This window comes from Solea solea, chromosome 15, assembly GCF_958295425.1.
Source record: "Solea solea chromosome 15, fSolSol10.1, whole genome shotgun sequence".
NCBI classification, from domain to species: domain Eukaryota; kingdom Metazoa; phylum Chordata; class Actinopteri; order Pleuronectiformes; family Soleidae; genus Solea; species Solea solea.
In genome coordinates this window covers 20519747-20543042 of record NC_081148.1, presented here as the reverse complement: position 1 = coordinate 20543042, position 23296 = coordinate 20519747, and the positions used below count along the sequence as shown (strand labels likewise).

General features: G+C 41.0%; 1 protein-coding gene across 1 annotated transcript in view; it reads right to left on the bottom strand.

The window, feature by feature from the left end:
• Positions 1-23296, bottom strand: part of spock2 (SPARC (osteonectin), cwcv and kazal like domains proteoglycan 2) — a 35957-nt gene that overhangs the window by 6095 nt on the left and 6566 nt on the right. The window contains exons 2-5 of the mRNA XM_058652402.1: positions 12707-12752; positions 3092-3206; positions 2275-2380; positions 227-335 (exon numbers count right to left, since the gene is read on the bottom strand). Coding sequence (XP_058508385.1) covers positions 227-335; positions 2275-2380; positions 3092-3206; positions 12707-12752 — 376 coding nt within the window. The remainder of the gene's footprint in view (positions 1-226; positions 336-2274; positions 2381-3091; positions 3207-12706; positions 12753-23296) is intronic.

Sequence of the window (23296 nt, the reverse complement as noted above, 5' to 3'; positions counted from 1 at the left end):
GTTCTCCAGTTTCCGGTGTTTTTGGGACATGCAGAGGTTAATTGGACGCCCTAAATTGCCCGTAGGTGTGAGTGATATATATATCAGCTGGGATTGGCATCATGTGAAGGATAAAGCGGTAGACGGTGGATGGAAACCCTAGCTAGCTATTGCTTTGCAGTGAATTCTTCCTGGCGTGATTATGTCTTGTAATCTTCTGTAATCTTGGTTGTGTGTTTCATCTTACCATGTTTACTCTCTTTGGGAGTGGGAGCCGCGGTTGGACAAGGACACAGACCTGAACACTTCAGGCTAAGCTCCTTCCCTGTAAGACATGCCTGCTGCTCCAGCTTGCACTGAAACACACACACACACAACAGCGACATCGACAAGGGGACACAAGGGTGAAGTAAAATGAGTTATTGCCGCAACACAGATCAAATATTCATGCAGTGACCCACTGTACGCCTCAATTCAGGTCTGAGAATTGCTCCTGGAGGCATTTTCCGACCTCTGCGTGCACACAAGGTCAAGAATAGTGATCCAAAAGACAAAGCATAAATCAATAAACACCCAGGACGCCGCCACTGCAGGCCATCGCTTTGTTCTCCTGAAGCCATACATTATTATAAGTCTTCGTCTTTGTTTGCCCCTGAGAGTCTCTTCACACCACTCAGCTCTGAATGTGCACAGTGTACAGTTTCACAGTTTAACCCCACAGTGCAGAGCAGGCCTAGATTATGTTAGCACACACTTTTAATGGAAAGTCAAAGCTGTGAATAAATGTGCATATTTTTATACATATGTGTTTAATAAAGAGTCTAACAGGTAACTATTTGTGTAACCGACGCTGGTAAGGAATCGTCATTAACACAACATTTGTTATCTTACAGTACATTTGAAATTCACATGTTCATAAATAAATGTTTCACATTCACTGAGGTGGACGTACAGATCCTCGGCCAATGATTCTCACCCCCACACACAAACCCCATGATTATTTCTATCTTAATTAATTCCCTTTCTTTTCAAAGAAATGAAAAAAGTTCATTCCATCCAAGAAAAGCTAGATTTATTAAAATGATGGCCACCTGGCACACAAACGTCCAAAATATTACTCTCCGTTTTGTCTCTGTGTTGCTGTCCTTTAACTTGATGGGATGGAATTATCTGTTTGTTTGGCTACAAATGCTCCCACAGCGAGTTGCTTGGTTTGTGTGTGTGTGTGTGTGTGTGTGTGTGTGTAGTTTGGTGCTCAGCAGGTGGTGAAGTTTGTCTGGTATTTTTAGTTGAAAGCAGCTGCACGCTCCATCTGGAAACAGCGCTCAAGAGAGTAGTGAGAGCAGAACTAAACATTAACCTGTATCCAAGGGCTCGGGTGAACTATAAAGTCAAGTAATAATTCTCTGATATTTCATTAGCCAATTTTATATTGCACCATATTCATTTTTTTAAATCTATTATTAAAATAAAACTACTACTCTTTGATTAAAGCAGCTTTAAAGTTCAATATCAAGATATCCGCATGATTAAATTATTCACAAATATTATGCAGAAAGAGTGATGATGGTGATTTCTCTATCTATCTATCTATCTATCTATCTATCTATCTATCTATCTATAAGTAAATCTATAACTCTGCAGATATTGACATGCATGTTATTGCATCTGGGGTCCATACCCTCTTTGAGACTCTTTCCTCTTATGTGGGGCTGTAAATGAGCCTAGACCAGGTGCTTCCGTGTTCTGTTCTCTCTCAGATGACTTCATTACCATGACACCCAAAGGTGTTTTATTTGTGCTGCTGACTGTCGTGGCCAGTTTTCAGTTACAATGGGAACCCTTTTTCTAGATTAAATAAACTATACCTTTTAATGGTAACATCCCAGAGACATTCATGTGTTGCAGTGATATACTTATTGTCAAAACATCAATATAATGCGTGTATGGCGTTCGTCCACATTAAGCTGACGGTTTCATATGCACAGCTAACAAAAACTAACGCTGTCTATTCCATCAATTGCAGTAAATCAATAAGGTGATGTCCAACTTTAGCTGGTTTAAGAAAGGTGTTGATTCAAGTTTACGATAAGTTTGGAGGCTGCAGCTTGTGGTGCTATTTAATTTTATTGCATTACACTGACAGGTTCCCCTATTATTTTCTCTGCCCATGTTGAGCACATAATATTTATATGATTAAAAATCATTCAACAACACTTTATGACAATAAAGCTGGAGGCACAAACCCCACAGATAATATAGCATATAGAGTTGAGTCAGAGCCCTGTGGTTTACCTTTGAGGCGTAGTTGTGGCCGTCTGATCCGCACACAGGCCCACTGGAGGATATGGGACAGGGCTGACAGTTCCCATCAGGAGACCTGAGAGTGGGCTGCTTGAGTCTGCAGCAGGACAGAGGACACAAACACTTCAGCCTCGATACGTCCAGCTGAGACAGCGACTGCTGTGCTGATTCAGAGATTCACACACAGCAGCAAAAACAACCTGAACATAAGGCAAACGGACCGCATCCATGTTGTCTGGATGTATTAGCTCGTCATTAAACAGCAGGCTGTCGTATATATCGCACTAGTGTTCCAGCTTTATTCTTTAAGCCGAGGCAGGTAAACACATTCCAGGCCAGCACAAGCCACAGACTGTAAACCTTGGTGTGTTGACATTGTGTTACTGTTGTTATTGTGCATATTTGATCTGTGCCACAGGTGCACCTATGGTAAATTGCCCTGGGAATAATACATGGACATCCTGGGGGTGTGTGTTTATAGGTCACATATTCAGGCTTTAAAAATAATGTGTTGTTTTTCGTCTTCTTATGTGTTAAGTCAAAGTTATCATTCATTTTATATTGTGTTTTTAGTATATATATGATATAAAGTAGCAATAATTGTCACAAAATAGACCATTTTCGTTCATAAAGTGAACTTTGAACTGTGACATAATTCCAGATTCACAAATTCACTCAGTACTTTTTTTTATAAGACACTCTATATTGCTAGTTCTAAACCTAAAACCAGGTCTAAACCCTGACAAAATGTCCCTACAAGGTCAAAATGTCCTCACAAAGATATAAATACACACACAGACACACTCACCTGTGTTCAAGTTTCTTGCGGTTGACACACACAGCTCTTTGGTAGCCTTGGGCAATACACACCTTATGCCGGCTGCACTTAACCTTTTGACATGGGTCCTTGGTGGTGTCTACATCTGGGGACAAATACAAGAAAAAAAGAAAGAAAATTGAGTCATTATTTTTTAAACGACTAACACCTTTTAGTTTTTCCCACTGTTACCAACTTCCTGTCTACAGTTCTTGACAGATCAATCAGGATTGTGTGTGATGGGTTGGAATCTAGGGCCACACGGTTGGTGTAGTGGTTGGCACTCAAGACTCGAGTTCATGACCGGCCGGAACAAGAGTCTTTCTGCATAGAGTTTGCATGTCCTCCCCATGTGTGCAGATTTGGGGATTAGGTAAATTGGACACTCTAAATTGACCGTAGGTGTGAGTGGACGGCTGTTTGTCTCAATGTGTCCCTGCGATGGACAAGTGATCTGTCTAGTGTGTGACCCGCCTATCACCCTATGTCAGGTGAGATTGGCACAGCACCCCCCGCGACCCTCCTGTAGAGGATAAAGTGGCAGAAGATGGATGGATGGAATCTGTGATGAAATGATCACATTTTCAAGAAATCCCTCTCTTATGATGTCAGAACTTGATTAAACAAAATGTGGTGTGTAGATTCAGGATCAGACACTCCAGTTCCATCTGGATCCGATCCAGATTACAGAATTGGCATTCATTTTAAATTTAATATGGGAAATCCCATTAAACAAGTTGTCTCAGTGACAGCTTAACAGATCAAGATCATTTTTCTCATGCTTATGTAAAATCGTACTATCTATTATCAGGTAAAGTTCTATATAGATCCAGTGAATCAAAATGAAGGTGCCAGTACATAAAACTCTTTTCCCTCCGCTTTACATCATCATGATGGAAGATTTCACTACCAAACTTAATGAAAAAGACGATAAGAGTTTGGGAGTTTAATAACACCTCACTAACACATTTACTTATTTAAATAGAATCTTTTCAAGTGATTGAGGTGCTAAAACACACCTTTATCCCCCCCCAACATAGGCCTGTAAAGCCTGGCTATCTCACACCTCCTCATCCATCACACGCCGTGCTATAGCAGTAATGCTGGACCGCGTGTCACCACCCCAAACACACTCATATGTCACAGCTGTCTGTTCCGAGCAGGCCTCCTGGAGTCCGACCTGGATGTCACACTCCATTCTCTTCAACTCCCACGCTATCCATCAGCACAGTGCACCTGAATATGGCTTATTCACAGGCTGCTCCCGCAGGCTTCATCTCTATGACAGGAGCACTTGTAAATCATGCATTCATTCATCACCTGCTCTTGCTTTATCCTATTTTATGGCACCGTTATAATTTAGCGAGGAGGCTTAGGATGCTCTCTCTCTCTCTCTTTTGTGCCTCTCTGGTGGATGAAAACAATAACGCTGCCCACATCGCGGGGATTATCGAAGCAAACTGACAGATATCTGATTTGAGAAGCAAATCCTAAACACCACCACCCCCCGTCACGGGTGAGCTGGTTGTGTAACTGGTTGACTGACTGCTCTGTTGCATGGGCCCGCATGCAGACTCCTCGTCCACACTGTCAGACAGCTTCTCAGACCTGTATCAGTAATAATCTGCATCCACACTCTGAAAATGTATATCGTTGTATAACTTTATACTTATTACATCATGCGATATCTATATAAATATAAATATATATATATATATATATATATATATAATGATATAGATTAAATCGGTGTTTTCTGGTGATATGGCTAAAAAATAGCTTAAATCACAAAGGATAGTGACTGTTAGTGCTGTAATTACACAAAACATCTACTGTTTATGATCTGAGAGATAAGTGTGTTATTTGATCATCAGACAGTGGATCTGAGAGACATGTCTCATTTCCAAAACAATGATAATAAATAAAACGGACAAAAAGTTGACGTCAAAGTGACTGCCGTCAAAGAAAACAAAACCCCTCCGCTGCTCTTCGCTGTGTTTCTGTCGATTAGAAGTTTCATGAGTAAAAGATGTGCAAAATAACAATAAAATAGGTCAAATTTAATCCGACTCCGTCATAGAATGTGAATTAAACAAACACAGCGGCGTCATGATTGTTTTAAGTTACCCTTAATTTGAGCCAAGTGGGAAAAAAATGGGTTCAAACACATTAATAATTAACCTTTAATTTGAGATAATACCTGGTTCATTTCTTTGGCGTTTTAATGTTAAATGAAGGATATTTGCATTTGCTAGAAACAATAAAATGAAGGGGTGTCACAAGGTGAGAAACAAGATATTTTGAAGATATTGTGTCATGTAGCCTTTTGTTAAGTGGCAGGAATCCGCTGTCCCTGCTGGCAGCCATCGCTGAAATCCAGCGTCTGGCTCGTCAGGCAGGTTTTTAGGTTTTTAGGGAAATGTTGTTGGACACAGTGAAGTCAGTGTTGATAATGTATCAACACATAGTACGACCACGCTTGTGGAAAAGAACAGTGGCCTCGTTCTGCTTAGAAATATCGACAGAATCAAATGTGTAATATGAAATAAAACCAGGGAAAAGTTTCACCTAACTCTGCTGTTCCTACTTTCATTAGCAGCTTTATTGTTTTTTGGCATGAGCCCGAGGTGTTTCAAGGGACAGGAGGTTTTCAGTCAACCCTTGAATGTTAATGTTACCTGCTCACAGAGAAGAATAGCGTGGGAGTGGAGCATTTAAGAGTGAATATCTGACTAATTTATTCACTTTTCCCACAACGTCTCTTATGTTTAAATCAGACCTTTGCTCACCTTTCTTTTGGTGTGCTGGTCATTTTGTTGTAACTGAGGAGATACAAGCCTGGACTACTTACCTAGAAGACCAGATAGCACTGACGATATTAGAGATTGAGTGTGTAAATAAAGGATAAGAGGGTTGATTATACGAGGATGCGCCCTGACCTCTGTTTCTGTTATCCCCAATCTTCAGGGATAAACCTTGTGCAAATCTGGATTGGATTAGACAGAAGCACAGGGAGCCGAGGAGAGGTGTCCTGCTGCAGGCGTTTGTTTAGTATCAGAGGAGAAATGTAAAAATTGTACAGTATGTAGGTGGCTAAATCTGGGGTTGAACAGAAGGAAATCCTCCACATAATGGCAGAGCAAAGACAGATTACACGGCGAAGCTTTTTGAAGATAAACGAATGTCATAAGGCGGAAGAAAAAGGTGGATTGATGGACACGATTGCGTAACGGGGGATTTTGGAAACAGAGTGGGAGAGACTTCCCAGAAACACCAGATTGAGCTGCAAATCACAGTCAACCCAGAAATGATTCCTGCACCACGGAGAGAGCCTGTTGCTATGGAAACATCATCATCGCAGGCACTGCTGTAATCTGTGGAAGCCTGTTAAATTAACATGAGGCTCAGGCAGCCACCTTATGTTTCTGTGTTCACAACACAGCACTGTGCCAGCATTTTAGCTACTTGCTACTAACAAGATTTATTTACAAATGTTCCGCTGTTAGAAGGCTGGATTGTCTGAATCCTGCTGCTTCTATTAATTTCTTGGATGTCTTCATCAGGCTGATTGTGTGCATGCACGCCCACAGTGCTGTATTCTTATTACCGCCTTGATATCTTTATTCTTTTGTGTGAGAAAGTGTCCAAAAGATGCGAATTGCTCGCTTGATTCTGCTGATGGTGTGAATCGAATCATCAAACCTTCGAAAACAAGGCTTAGTCTCAAGGCTTAGTATTTACAGCCTCAGCGAGGCAAAGCTTTATTTACAATTTACATGTTACACAACAGTGTAAATTAAGTTTGTTAACCCCTCACTCTCTGCACCAAAGTCCATACAGAAAATCCATCAGTGCACACGGCAGTTTTAAATCCACTGCTGCTTCAAATATATTCAAATATGTTCATATGTTGGATTTACCTTTGTGACCAAAACTATCCAAATTTGTGGCAGCAGTGGATTAAAAAACGGAATGGAATTTGGTGCAGGGGAGTGAGCGGTTTACAAACTTCAGTTATCAGTCACAAAAGGTTGTCTACACATGAGATAAAGTGGCAAATATGTTCTTAAAATACCATATAAGCCGGTGTAGATTGTCTCAGGCGAGCCCTTTGTTAAGTGGCTGTTATTTCCTTCGGTCCCTGCTGACAGCCATTAATCACGAAGAGTGCGTGTCCAACTCCACAGGTTAAAATGTTGATATGTGATTACATAATAGCAACATTACTGTTGCTTCATGGCCTAGAATGTTGGGTTTGAATTAAACAGCCATTGGTGGCCTGAGAAGAGCGAACAGGAAGGAGTGACACTCGAAAAACCTGTGGAGTGTGAAGGTGAGAAGTGCTGCAGTCATACCCAGAGGGTTACGGTGGCTTTTGGAGGCTGAGGATTGTTGTAGTCCACAAGATATGTGAGAGCTGGGCATATGTGTCAGGGGAAGAGGCTGCTCTGTTTCATAATTATAAAGTAACAATGTGTTAGAGAGTTCTCAAAGGAATAATAAAAGAGCTGCTGCATTGTCCATCTGCAGCTGGAGATGTCAAGGTGCTGGCAATCAACCTTTGATAAGGCTTTGTTTAAGCTGTCCAACTGAATGGAAGTCAATGCATGTCCTTAAGAATAGCTGTGCAAACCTGTGTGTGTGTGTGTGTGTGTGTGTGTGTGGGCCACCCGATATTTATCAATAGCCTCACGAGGTATTAAACTCCAGGCCTTGTTGAGTGTGGACTCAGCGTGTTTTCCTATCTCCTTAGTGTCTGCTATTGATCTGCAACCATTGATTTGCCGGAAAGTGTCCATTCATCATTTACCTGGCCTCTCTGGCTGAGATAAGCTTTGTGAAATCCAAGAGATCCTCACGGCTGACTCGCATGTAAGCGGGCGGAGGCGTCAACTCAAACACTCCTCATTCATTTCGAGCGTTGCCAGACGGCATTGTGGCTCTGGACGTCGCTTCTTTCTGCTCGCGTTGTGTGTGTGTGTGTGTGTGCGTGTGTGTGTGTGTGTGTGTGTGTGTGTGAATTGACTTTCTAAGTGTCAGAAGGGGCTAGCAACAGTGTTGTAATGTAACCAATGTATCAAAATGTATCAAATCAGAAGAGTTCGTCATTTTAGTATTTATAAAGCGCTTTTTTAGTCTTGATGAGCTTGATGATATTTCATACCCATTCACACACTTCAACATTGAGTTAAGTATCTTTGCTCAAGGACACATATAGACTAACAAGGCCAGGAATTGAATCCACAACCTTCCAGTTGAAAGGCAACTCACCCTACCACTGAGCTACCATGGCTCAATCCTAACTCCTCACCTTTTTAATACTTTTACTTCTAAAACTTACGTACATTTTATATCAGAAGATGACTTTTGATACTTAAGAACAGTAATGTATCCCTTTTAGGGTTATTGCTAGCCAATCAAATCACATTTATTTGTTGAGTGTCTTAAAACGTCTTCAGATGGAAACAGAAAAACCCACGTTTGCTGTCTTAAACTAACAACAATGTGGACGTTGTCTTTAATCAGCAGCTTGTTACCAAGACAAATGTGTATGAGATATGTACTCGTCCTTTTAATATTTATTGTGCATCATTTCAGTTTTTAGAATTATTGCTTCTTCTTTGACATTTACTCCCCCAAACCTGGCTGTCTCCATGACAACAGCAGTGTTTTCAAACGTTTAGTTTAAGTGAACTGTCAATTATAGCAACAGAAAGTCTTTTTCTTTCTTTTTTTTGTGAAGATAAGCAAATAATTTAGGATCAGATTTGATAAATCATCTGCTGGGCCAGATACTTATGCTGGCGAGCCAGTTTTGGCCCAAGGGCCACCAATTGCTGCCCACTATACTAGTTTGTTCTTACTGCTCCTGCAGTGTTTGGAGTCTTAAGTGCAAGGTGATTCAATCAGTCGCTGGACTGATGAATTGATTGTAGAAATCCACAGTAAATTACCCTGACCTCTCCTTCACTCAGCAATGCCCGCTGAAGTGGAGTCAACCACCGCTGTGTCTGAATGCAAATGTCTTCCTCCGCCTGGTGTTGCCATTGACCATGTGTTTAAAAGTTCAAAAGCCCTGTCTCCCTCTCTGCGTGGCAGTGATGCAGCTGCCTGGCTGAGAAATGAGGCCTGTGGTGGGCTCACCCGATCTTGGGTGTTAAGATGTCACGCTGATTCATCGATGTCTCAGAGGGACAAATCTGCTTCTTTTTTTTACTCCTTCGCTTTATTAAGCCACTCATAAAAGAAGGCAGATCAATGCAGCGAGATAGCACACTTGTGTCACAACGAGAGCGAGGGAAATAGATGAATGAAGGGTTTTATGCCGTTTGAAATAAAAGCAGCGAAGTACGATTCATCTACCATCCTAAGGCAAGCATATAAAACTTTGTTAAAGTTTCATAAAAACTGAGCACACACAGTTAAACTCTACATTATAGACATACAACTTGAAAAGTGATTTATGTCAGTTCAGTTTTACACTAGAAGATAACTGGCCGATAATTTCTGTCCTGATCTGGACCTTCCGGCAATCTTGGGTGCTTTCAGATTTTAGGATAATTTGATCAGATAATCTGGCCAAATTAACACCTGGGCACAGCCTGCAAGGATCCAACACGCACTGTGTGCATCAAGCCCAGATTTTGGAACCACGTGCAAAGCGCACATTGGCACCCCGCCCCACATTTGGACAACAGATGAACAGATGAAGTAGTGGCCAAGGATATTCATCAGAGCCTCGACCTGGCGACCCTCAAACCGGCTGACACCCCGACTCCCCTGCCTGACGGGCCTTTCAGCTGTGAGCCAGACGTGTCCGAGGAAGCTGTAGCTTAACATTCATGATTTGACAGGAATAGTGAGTAGGCCGTGAGCAGAACCCCGCAATAACCAAGGAGAGGGCAGGCTTAAATCCACATGACATTTCCGCTCCTTTGCTATATTCGAAAGTCAGTCCTGCAAAAGCCAGGCTTATGAATGATATGAATATTTTCCTCTGACAATGTTTGTAATGTCTGTAAATATTTGCAAACCTCCACACCCTAATTTCACCCCTAACTACATACAGTAAAAATGACTATTTACTGCATTAGCGAGGACATTTGCATAAGGCGTAACTCATAAATTACTTGTTGTCTTTTAACAATGACAGTTAAGCTCGACTCCTACTACTACTAAGATGCAGGGTTATACAAAATTGATGTGGTTCGAAGGAAAATGTTGTTTTAAAAAGCACTCTTCAACAACATCCTCAAAACATACAATCCCATCCTTGTAGTAGAGTCCAGAGACTTGTTAAAACCCACATCAAATGAGCTCTACAGCTCTTCTCGTGGTCGCTGACCTCAGTGTAACTACACTGTCAGGACCAGGTCATGACACTACAGAGAAAGCAAAGCAGAGCTGAAGTTTGAGATATATATGATATTTGGTATTTCTGTGAATAACACATTTATATAACACGATTCCTCTTACACAAAGACATGATCTCCCTTTGTCTTCTCATTAATTTATGCTTCCAGACCACAATTTCCAATTTCCTTACAACACCAAACTGCCGTGCAGTTGACTAGAATAATGTTGATGCCAGTTGCTTTACACTAAATCTATGCATATTAATCCCCCACCTCTGTCTCACCCTCTGTTCATGCTCTCTCTCTCTCTCTCGTTGGCTTTTGATTAGAAACCATAATTAGTCCTTTGTTAAACCCTTGGAAATTGTGCTAATGGACTCTGCCGCTCAGCTGACTTCATCTCGCAGCAGCTCAATTAAGGCTAAGGTCACGGCAGAAGTTGAGGGCGGAGACCTCAGACGACTCGACTCTCCACATGGCGCCTGCTCTGGTGCAGCAAAGTGGAACGGCATGGTGATGGTGTGAAGCTCAGATCGACTTGAGCGGAACACAACTGCACCAGCATCTCCCCAAATCTCCTCTTGTGCTTAAATAATCACTACAAATATTTACATGATACAAACTCACAACAATGCTGCTCTAGTACTATAAACTGGTGATTATCTGGCAGGAATCACAGTTCTAAGGCTACGTTGATTCCAATCTGATTCATTACAGATCAGATTCGACAGTGTCTTGCATCTGAAATGGCACACATGCTTTTTTCATTTGTCATCATCGACAGAAAATGTCATATTTTTTTAAACCACTCAGCATAAAATAGGATATGTAAAATGAGATTAGATGCACCTGTATTGATCCTCTATAGGGCAAATGCAGGAAAAAAAGCTATTGCAGCTATTTGTGAGTGAGATTTAGCTCTAGAGGACGATGCTCTCCTGTTGGTGGATTTTTACCACGGGAAGGCAACAAAAATCGTTCTCATTCATGTCCCATGCCCACATATCGAGTTATATGTGATCTAGAACCACATGCTGAAGTGACACAGATCTGATAAATGTGGCTTTGCTTCCACTGCCTCAGCTTTCATCCCATCCAGAGTAATTAGCTTTTTTCACATTTGGCCTACATGAGTTTTTATTTGTTCTTTAATCCTGAGCATAATACGAAAGTATTTAAACCCTTTATTTTAAACACATCTCTGAAAGTACAACTGTTAAGAACAGAGATTCAGGCTCTAGATCACAGGTTTTCTTGTTAATCTGGAGCTATTGAGTGCACCTGTGTTCTCCCACAGCTGAGGTTAATCAGTCTGGCTGAGAGGTTATATAAAGAGGCTGCAGTTTCTCTGCTCAGTTGGTTTTTGTCTCTGAAAGAGTCAACATGTTCTGCTGGTTTTCTGTGGGGTTTTTGGGAAAAATCTGTGTTGTGCGTGGTGGAAATGTGATAATATTGTTTACTTTTAGTTTTGGGTCCAGTTTCTTTTGTTGGTCTATCATTTTGATAATAGAATATGGGGATTTTTATTTCCACACCCACCTTTTAAAAAGCCAACATGTTTTGTGTTGTGACAGTATGTTACTAGTTTCCTAAACTGTGACCGCTTGGCTTTAGATGGAGGAACATGTGGGGAAATATAACAACACTTTCATACATGTCATGTCAGGCACAGAATAATTAAAGAAATCGATCCATGATCCACTGCTTATCCTCCTGAAGCCAAATATAAGCTGATATTGGACATGGGGGCACAATACAGCCTGGATAAGCTGCCTGTCTATTGTAAAAGCCAAAATACAGTCCACATCTTTGGACTGTGGAAGGAAACTGGAGACCCAGAGAAAACCCACACACAAGGGGAGAACATGCAAATTCCATGCAAAGAACCATCACGCTGTCACGTGACTCATGTTTATTCTTGTTTTGAGCACAAGTTGTCATCTTTAGGTGTTGGGTTGTGCTTTCAGAGATCTTATTATTACTAAAAACACTGAAGTAAAATCTTATTTTAAAGATATAAGCCCATTATTTGTATATAATTATTTTTTACAAATAATACAAGCAAAAGGCAGTAACCTCTAATTATAGGTTCAATATGTTTATAAAGGAACACAATGTGGACAGTTGAGCTTTTGTTTGCTGGAATCACACCATGGCATCTAGTCTTTAAAAAGGCACATTATTTATATGTGAGGCTATAAAATAGCAAACCCTGAGAAGTAACTAACCAGTGAGACGGTATGAGACTTACTGTCATTAGAGCCTTGATTTTCATCCCAGGTACGAACGTAATCATCCTGCAGAAACATGAAGAGGAAAAAAACAAACAATAATTTATCAGCAGCTTTAAGAAATAAGATTAAAAGCCTGTTAATCCCACTGAGTTGATAGAATGGTACATTAACACTGTCATCTGCACAGAGAAGTGATGCAGTTTAAATTCTTTTTGCACACAGACTATAATGTGCACATTAGTCTTGCAGCATGATAATTAGCTAGGTGAATCATGCAAGTATGTGCTTGCAGCAGTGTATGTGTATGTGAGGAAATGAGTCCGACAAATCTGCACCAAGTGCTTTTATGTGAGACATATTGCAGTGGAGGTGAGCTGCCTTTAAGTGCTCAGCCTTTTTTTTTGATTAAAACGACAATCTCTGTAATTAAAATGGACAACTTGAATTAGATATATTTAAAAAAAAGAGGTGCGGGAATGAATGGAGGAGAGATAAAGACATGAATCAACAAGGAGATGTGTCATGAATGAAAAAGACAATGTAGAAGAAAAGTTTTAGGGGGAAAAACTGGAGGAAAACTGACCTCTACCTCCTGGCAAAATGACAGCGAGAGGAAAGAAAAGAGCCAATATTAGTGACAAAGAAGAATGTAAACTTAGACACAAGGAAATTAAGTTGCATTCAGTGACACTGTAAAGCCAACGTTTATATATTAAAACACCCTGAAAAATATATTGTGTATTGTCATTATACCTTCCATTTACCCTGGAAACATTATGTAAGAACCAAAGAAATGCCAGGAATATAAATGTTAAACTGATATATAGTATACAAGGTAAAGAGAAATCATAATGTTGAGACTGGTTTAATTATTCTTTTCATATAAATACGTAGGAGTTTATTAGGAACTAATCCAATTTGTATTTTCTTAAGTGACTCCTATAAAGCCTATAACTTAAGCGAAAAGAGAAACTGACTTGCAACCGAATGGTTGCTGGTTCGAATCCCATCCCCTCGATAGGGAAAAATAATACTTGAAGCTGCAAGCAGCATTGTGCAGGCCTTCGCAGCCACCGCCTTTCCAGCAGGTGGCGCTATGCCCTTGACTCAGTTTTCATGTGCTGACGTTTTCTGGCTCGGTCTCTTGTCTCGTGTGTGAAGTTTCAAGCCGATCGGTCAATGTACGGCAAAGTTACAGGCCACTTCCTGTTATGTGGCCAAAGGGCAGCATAATTCAAAATGGCTGACTTCCTGTGGGGTCAAGTTCACGTTCGTAAACGTGTTCAGGGTCAGTCTCTTGTGTCACGTTTGGGGTTTTCGAGCAGATCGGTCAATGTACGGCGACGTCACAGGGCACTTCCTGTTTCGTAGCTAATGGTCAAACTTCGCCAGCGTTCCCATGGTTGTCTTGGCCACGCCCTTTTAATCTGCAAGATCTTTTAATTTTTTCATGTGTCGCGCACAAATGGGCGCATTTTTAGGTTGCTGCGATTAATGTGCTCAGATAAGTTTGTTCTGTTCATTTACGAAAACACGCAAATCACCAAGATGGACGCCAAATTCCAAATGGCAGATTATTTTTTTTGATTTTTCGCCACTTACGATTTGCGTGCCAATATTAAGTACGTCAAAAATGGATCCCTTAAGGCAGAAAATGATTCTTCCAGGAATTCAAAAAGGTCCTTGCACCACTGTGTGAGTGCTCAGCCCTGTGCTCAGCCCTGTGTGACAAAGCTTTTGGAGCATATTTGCAGTGTCTGGAGAAAAAAACCAGATAAACACGAGTGCTTTCAGGATATTTACAATCAGCCCTCCTCCACCCTTCATACTCATCACCATAAACATTTACTGTACTGAAGTGTGTGTCGAGCAGCAGCTCCCTGGAAAGCGATGAATCTTGAAAAAGCACGGGGACCCTCTTCTTCGACTCTCACAGTTTTTACTTCGCAGAGGTAAATATTTTCATCGCTGGCTGGCAAAGCTCTGAACTCCTCCACTGAAATCTGCTCGTCCTCACTGCAGCTTGCTGCGGCGCCAAGCTTGTTCTCCTTTCTCAATGACATAAAAATAACTTCAAGTAAAACGGGTGTGTGTGAGTGTCTGGATCATAGACTGTGCATGAAAAGTCGATCAAATCGTCCGGTTGTGAAGCTGCTAGATCAGGAGTCTGCGACCTCTAGTATCATCATTCTTGACCCCTCTCCACCCAAATATAATTCATCTGGAGCCACAAAACCTTATTTGACCCATAAAATAAAGATAACATGTAAACATTTTGTTGACAAAGGAAAACACACAAAAAAACACTGTTGCCACATATAGGCCTTTTTGTGTCCTTAATTTTTTAATTTATAAAATAAAAAGTGACCTGTAGCTCAGGCTTGAGAAAACTTGACTTGGCTAGGCTTGAGGTATGTTGATCCTAATGACTGTTTCTTCCTGTACACATGACTTTATTTAAGTGTTGGGATGGCTCTCCATATTTCAAACACAAGTCTGTTGAGTTTGTTGAGGTTTATAAATGACGCATATTTTTAGTTGACCAAATATTAAAACACTTTTCTTTCTCTTGATCGACTTGACCTCCAAATAAGCGGTGTTCACTTTGAAAGACAAAGAAATGTTTCTTTCTAAGCTACAGGGAGCCACTGCAGAGGGCCTGAAGAGCCACATGTGGCTCTAGAGCCACGGGTTGCAGACCCCTGCTCTTGATTTTCTGATTGACCAGTGCCATCAGTTCAGCAGTGCTCTTTATTGTCTACTTTCTTCTAAATATTAACTCCTCAGGAAGGCTTTACAGATCAAGTCATTTTCCCATGCACTTCCATTTAAATGGAGCTCTTTTGAAACTGGTGCTATCCCCCCCTGGTGGCTGTTCAATAAATTGTCACTTCCTGCTTAGAATCACCTTGCAAACCTTCCACTGTCGTCTGAGCATCATAAATGATTGTCAGTTATGTGGTTTAACCTTGTTGTGCCTAACAGAGTTATGCATCAGTGGGATAGAATCTCAAAGGGTTTATGACCTGAGCATTAATCCAACACCTCCTATGTCTCCCCTTTTTTTTTTTTTTTTTTTTTTGATGCTTCAGCTCCTCGTGCATTATTTAGCAGACCTTTCTGCTGTTTGTGTATCTGCCAGAACCGATGAAGAGCGTGTTCTGCTGCGCTGACAAGACTGGAAATCAATGATTTCATAAAAGAGTGACTCCAGAGAACGTATTCAGGGGAAAATAAATAAATTCACCTGAGTGTACAATAAAAGGGAGCATGAAAGGCGCGGACAGCACAGTGACAAGTTTAGCCCGACGGCAGATAAGCTGCACTACAGGATTCACACATCAGCAATTTGATGAAAAGGCTGCTGGGTTGGTTTTTTTTGTTTGTTTGTTTTTTTTTAATACGCAGAAGTGATTAAGGATTAGAAAGCAGGATGAGAACTGGAGCTCTGATTTACCTGATAACATCATATCTGATCTCTTGTTAAACAGAGTGGAGGAAGCTCGTCCTCTGAGTCATGAAACGAGGCAGACTATTCCCTGCTGCCGAGCACCGCTGTACTGATCACACACTACAAACCCAGATAATTGTGTAAGTGCGAGTAAAAGTGGACTTTAAAAATACACGTAGACATGTTAGTCCAGCTGAAATCCGAGCTCAATCGAATTTCTCAAAGTCGGTCGAACGCGCCCAGATAATGCATTTTGGAGTCGAGTTACTGGTGCAGGTGTATGAGCAGTCACATGTGAGCACTCGACGCACGCTCGACATCTGCAAAAAAAAAAAGAAGAAGCCAGAACACAGATGGAGACAACAGGAGTTTATTTTCTACCAGCTCAGTAGTTAATATTCTGTAAGGTTCATGAATGCAGGGAGACCTGAATTGAATTAAAGAGGTGGGGGACTCGAGTCACGTGACTTCACATGAGACTGACTGAAGTCGTAAATTTGAAGACTTGAGACACTAACGTAAAAGACTCTACTCGACTTAGACTTGAGTGACATGACTTGAAACGACTTGACTTCAAATATTGAGGAGTTACCGTTACAATTGTTTTTGAAACACGGAAAACATTGGGTGTCTGCTCTTGCGGCCTTGCTTACAAAACCAAAACCTGGCAACCGAGCGACACCAACACCACAACGTAAAATTTAATTCATGACTTCAAATCCCACAAAGGAAGGATATACAGGAAGTCTGTTGGTTACTATTTTAATCTCACGCTAGTTAACGTCTCAGTGGGTTTTAAGCTGGTTATGATTAATGCGTGAAATGTGCTGTTTTTTACCTTATATTTGAAATGCATTTCCATGTAGGTCTAATGTCAGTGTTCTTTAGTTGTTGTTGTTGTTGTTGTTGTTGTTGTTGTTGTTGTTGTTGTTGTTGTTGTTGTTGTTAATAATAAAACTATTCAGTTGAATGGGACCACAAGCAGTCCTTACATTGAATGAGAAATAACAGTGTTTCTGTTTCAGATAAAACTTTTTTTTTAGCATATTTAAAAGTGGAATATCTGGGAAATCATCTTCATACGACTTGACTTGTAACTTCACTTGACTCTTGTAAGAATGACTTCAGACTTGCTTGAGACTTGAAGGTTAACACTTCAGACTTGCATATGTGTGTGACTCTCTCCCATCTCTGCTCTACATGTTAACAACGAGCTGCCAGCTTCATCGAAAATCACCTAATACAAACTGGCAGAAATGGAGAATATCACCAATTACCATCACAAAGGTGCACGGCGTTTGTTAATAGATTGATTGCCTATCCACTGGAACAAGTGGAAGTCTCTGTTTTAAAAAAAGACATGCACTCAAATCCAAAGACATCCACAATGTCACAGACCTCTGCGAGTGATGTGAAAGACAGGCATTGTTTGGTGGACTGAAGAAGAGGCACAGACAGGAGAATGGAGTGTAGACATGTGTGCGCGTCTGTCTGACAGGTCATATGTGTGATTGACGGGTGTTCCTGGGTAAATGTCAGCTGTCGGATGCGGTTTGCCTTCACTGTAGTTATCCTGGGAGGTCTATTCACGGTGACAGCGGGGGGGCGTCGAAGCCTCATCAGCAGCAAAGGACAGAGTAATAACACTCGCGCGCAGAGATCATCTAATGCATGCATGGAGCTTTATACTTGACCTTTTGTCACAATTATCTGACTTAAGTGGATTCGTCCACCCGTGGCGAACAGCAGCGTGCTATAATGTGCAACGCCACATATTCTGCATTAGAAAGAGCCCCAGGGGTCGAAAAGCTCAGCCCATGTCTCTAGTTTTCATGTCTAACAGTGTCTTCATGGACAAAAGCAGCTTATGAGTGAGGTAGACAAGCGTGTACTGCTGCTGCTGCAAAGTAAATACACGTGTTGAAGGACATTCCATTTATTAGTTATTATTATCAGTGTGTAGTTTCCAAAAATGATTCAAACTGTGGTACGTGTACCACCAGTGGCACGCAAGCTTCCTCTGGTGGTACTTGGAGGAAAATCAGAGATACTGTTCTACTGTGTATATACCAGGGTATGTGAGCTAAGTGTGTAAAAAATTAAACAAATAATAATAATTAGAGTCACCTTATCTCTCGCTCCATCTTAATCTAATGTCACTATACCAGTGTGTGTGAAGTATATGTGAGGAAGACGAGGATGATGAGAGAGCAAATGATCTTATTGCCAATAAATCTGCCTCCAGTGAAAAGTCTGTAGACTGATATTTTCTCAGGTGGTACTGGGTATAAAAAGTACCAGAACCACTGGACTAAATATTAAATTATCCTGTTGAAATGCCATAAAACATTCTCCTGATCTGCAGACATTGGTTTTAAAAATAAAGCAGCATTTTAAAACAAACTCTTAGTGATTTAGGTTCAAATTTAGGTTAAAATAACTAAAGCTTCATCATCCTGGTTCAAATAAATCAACACTGAAAGCTGACTCTCACGTATGCAGTGAAGGCGTCAACTGATATTGTTCTAATTCAGTTCCACGGTTCCCACACTGTGGCTTTTCAAGGACTTTCCAGGACCAATTCCCTAAAATTCAAGGACCAAATGATGGGAGGGAAACTTGTAAGAACCGCTTCGCCCATGGCGTCCACTCTTATTGATTTGCAGCACGCTCTGCATCTGGACAAGTGATTGTCCTTGGGCTCTTGTTCAAAGTCAGTCTTTTTAATTTTCTTTGTTGAGCCAGAGATTTTAGAATTTGCATTTCCCAGGCATCACGTCATTTGGTCTCTCTTGTTGAACGTCACTCGCTCATTGTTCTGCATGGAATCTCACGTCAACGGTGGCGTATTTATGCAATCAAGCAATGAAGGACGAATGAAACAGTAGGTGGCGTCGTAACAAACATGGGAGACATTTACCTAATTATCAACTTATTTCTTGCACAAAATTCAAGCACTTTCAATGACCTATGTCTATTTAGGATTAAATTTGAAGGATTTCTCTGACCCGTTGGAACCCTGGTTGTGGGTCCTTTAATTTGCTTGCGATGCACGGAGCAGAAGTTGAGAAACGTTCCAAGCAGCAGCATGAGCAGCAGCCAATCAAATCCTGTTATGCAAATTTTGCAACAGATGCTTGGCATAATCAAATTATGTTCACAGGTTCAGCTCAAACCCTCCACACACCACGCACACTGAGCTTTTCACATAAGACTGTTCCCCATGTTACCAGTTATGAAGTCCTCTGCTTAGCACCTTAACACCAAACATCAGCACCACACACACAGTAGAGCACTAAAGCAACACGTATTTGTGAGGTCCGCGTTCATAATGATCCTATGTTTGATGCATTTGGCGACCAAAACGTTCACCTCAACCTCAAAATGAGTTGTTTTTTTCTCATTTTAACCTCTCAGCAGGGATGCTCCATCATATAATTTCCTCCCACCTACATAAAAAGCTCACAGCCTCTTGGCTTTGGTTTACTGATCACATGAGATGCGCCTGAGATGAAACAAAAACCCCCTTAACAACATTATCATCCTGTATGTTCTCGTCTTATCTGTATGCACACGAGGCTCCGAGGCACCGGGAGTGGGGGGGGTGGAGAACTTGCCGATTCCTGAATTTCTGCATGCACTTAGGGAGCTGAGCTGAGCAGCGGAGTCGAGGCAGAGCATCATATATACTGCCAGTCTGGTCGTCGTCTTCTTCACTTACATGGAGTCAAGTGTGATGTTTATGTAAGGGACCTGGGAGGGCACGGTGAATAAAAGGTCAAGTCTGGGTTAGTGCTTTTGGGAAGCAGGTGGATTGATGAGGGGCGAGAGGAACATTTATCAAGAAGTAATTGTTTATTCCTCAGTGTATTTCTTTGTTCTTTTTCAGTTGTGGTGATTAAAGTAGCTGATAAAATGCAGAGTAATGTACAAAGTTCAGGTATCAAAGGGAGGAAATGCTACCCATTACTTTTCCCTTTTCATATGAATGAAACCTGAAAGGTATTTATTTGTGTCAGCACTGAAAGGTAAGATGTGTGTATTATAAATAATAATAATTTTCTGTCTTTTACACAAAAGGCTCTAATGCCACTTTTCACACTAATGGAACAGAGGGAGAGAAGATAAAATATAGAGAAGATGAAATATAAAGCCCCGTTGAAAAATGCACTCACGCATGTAAATGAATGAAGAATTGCTTTATTGCTGTATCACTATACATTATATAGTATATTATTAAGAGGTACAGGACACACATTTGGCAGTAATGTTGGCAAGTGTTCCGAGTTCTTTTATAGATTTACACGCGCGCACACAGATATGTACGTACTCTATATATATGTACCGCCATAAAAATCCCACTTGGTTCTCCCTAGGATTTTAGTGCACTCATGCCAGCCCTGTACTCACTATCTATAAATAAAATCAGCGTTTGTGCCTCTCCAGCCCCTGGAGGTAATGAGAAAACAGTCTGCAACTCACCAGAGAATCTGGTACAAACAAGCAGGAACCTTCACACTTCACTGACGACACCCAAGTCAACTGGAAAACACACTTGTACAACAGCACAAGGGAAAATCGATGAGGTTTCCATGGAAGACTCTACGTGATGGATAATAATCAACGCATGATTTGAGACGGGGGGCGTTAGAATAATGTAATCAAATGAAAACAAATGCAAATGTTCAGTTTCATATTTGGATCAGCTTATATTTCTAATAATATAGACAATATAAAGGTTTTTTAACTGAGATTAGTGTTAAACTCTTCAACTGACAAATTAAATCCGTTAATCTGTTGATTCTTTTCTCGATTGATGGTAAATGGTCTGTCTTTGTATATGTAGCTATTCCAGGAACATCTGTCTGTCTGTGTGTTACTCGCATATCTCTCAAACCGATGGTCCGATTGATTTCAAACCTGACAGGTGTCTTGTTACGGGCACGATTAAGTATAGTGCCAAGTTTGACGTTGTTTGGATAAGTAATGCAAAAGATATATCAGTAAAAGTAGCACACATTGGCTTTCGTCACTCTTGCCGCTCTTCACACTAGCCACTCCCCCTCTCACTCATACAGCACTGTGAGTGAGACAAGGCACTGTTAAGCTGAGGCAGATGACGAACGCAGTCTTTCAAATGCTAAGTGTCTTGTCCAAGGACACATCGGCACGTAGACTGGGAGAGCCAGGAATCAAACCCACAACCTTCGAGTTGAAAGGCGACTACTGTCGCCGGTCGTTTACCATGTGTCACACAAAGCACAATGAATTCTTGATTTCAGACACAAGCAGCGCAGACTGCACAGTTCTGACTTGTGACCTGAACGTCAGACCTGCCATGGCACACTTTATATCCGCTGCTTGGTGTAGCTGCTACTTAATCATGTCAGCTGCATTAGTCAGTGCTTCACATGTTATTGTGCTGCATTACTGAGAAGTTATGTGTCAAAATGTCAAAGTCCATACGATATAAAAGGGGGAAGACGTGATCATTAAACGTCGTACTGTCAGAGAATTAACAAATGCAGCGTCATTAACCTCAGTTATCTTACTAACACGTGTGTGTGGTATGACCTTGCTGTACAAGAAAGAACATATAATTGGTCGTATACTGTGGTTTCATGTCGTACTGTACCACAAAGAAAACTGTAATATTATATTATATATTATATACCCCTCCTGTGGTATACTTAACAGCACATTTACCACACGGCACATTCAGAGCAACATAGAGATTTCTACCTTCTGCTTTCACTTTTAACATTTCACACACCATGTGTTTTTCTGCACCCAAGATGATCTCCGATAACAAGTTTATCTCTTCACTTGAGTGTGTGAACTTTCCCAAAATTCAATCAAAAGGCAGAGCAGCGCTGCAGACGCAAGCTTAAATCTGATTTAGCAGCCTCCATCTTGTGGGTAAATAACTAGAGTGGATGTGCTAGTTTTTATTTATTTTTAGTTATTTGTGATATTTAACTGTGTCAGTAATGTGTTGTAGTCGCTATAAAAAGGCTTCTGGCCCGGGAAGGAATGTGAGACCAGGATATTACGGCATGTATTTAAACGAGTTAGCACGACTTGCTCATGGATCAGCTTTGTAGGAAAACACAGACGCCTTTTTAAATTCACTCCTCAACTTTGTTGTTGTAGTTTTTGTTTTGGAAAGAGTAAAACAAAGCCTTTATTATACGAACGTTAGTGGCTCTATGTGTCACAAAGTACAATGTACGTTTCTTTAGTACCTGCCCTGGTGAGGTTGACGTCAACATACTGTCGGTCACTGATTGGTCAGAGCGGGTCGTCACAGGAATCAAAGCGAACAATGCCGAACTATAGTTATCAGTTAAAAAGACTTAAAAATGCTGAAAACACGTGATAATCTCCAACGTTTAGCAAGGGAATTTGTCTGGTGTATTTAGTGACAGCACTGCCACATCACAACCGTATTTCCCTTCAGTGACTGTCAGACGGAGTCTGTGCTCAGTTCATGCAGGAAGTTCTGAACGATTCTGTGAAGAAATCGTTTTAATGATTCAGTTACACCGAAAATAACTGCTTTACAAGTCACTAGTCACTAGTTTGTGTGCTGAGGTACTATAGTGATGGAAAACTAACCAAACCATGTAGAGTTGAGGAGGATATAGTGGAAAAGCACCATTTGATTACAACCGTGACTCCACAAGCCCTCTCTCAGGTGCTCTACCGTGCTAAAACATGAACCCATTTCAATTTCCTGACCAAATCCTCTTGTATCAGTTACTGTAGCCACAGAAGCTGATCTCATGCAGGGAGTGAGTGAGTGAGTCACTCTGGCTCAAACCCAAAGGTAATAACACTTAGGTGGCATTTACTGTGGGGACAGCTAGTGCCACTTAAGAGTTATTGTTAGTTTTAAGAGGGGGGGGGGGGGGGGGGTTGATTTATTGAACCTGTCTTGCAGAATCTCAAAAGCCTTACACCCTCTCATAATAATTTAAGAGGTGTAGTGCATTTTCAAGAGAGTTCATTATGACCAAACCCGCAGCTCTTACATTTCAAACCATCCTGTTTTACATCACGATGGAGAAAAAGTAGCTCAGGGCTTTTTCCTGCTGCTGAGACTTCCAGGTGTTTTACTCCAGCAGCACATATTTTTGCATGGTTTGGTTTTTAG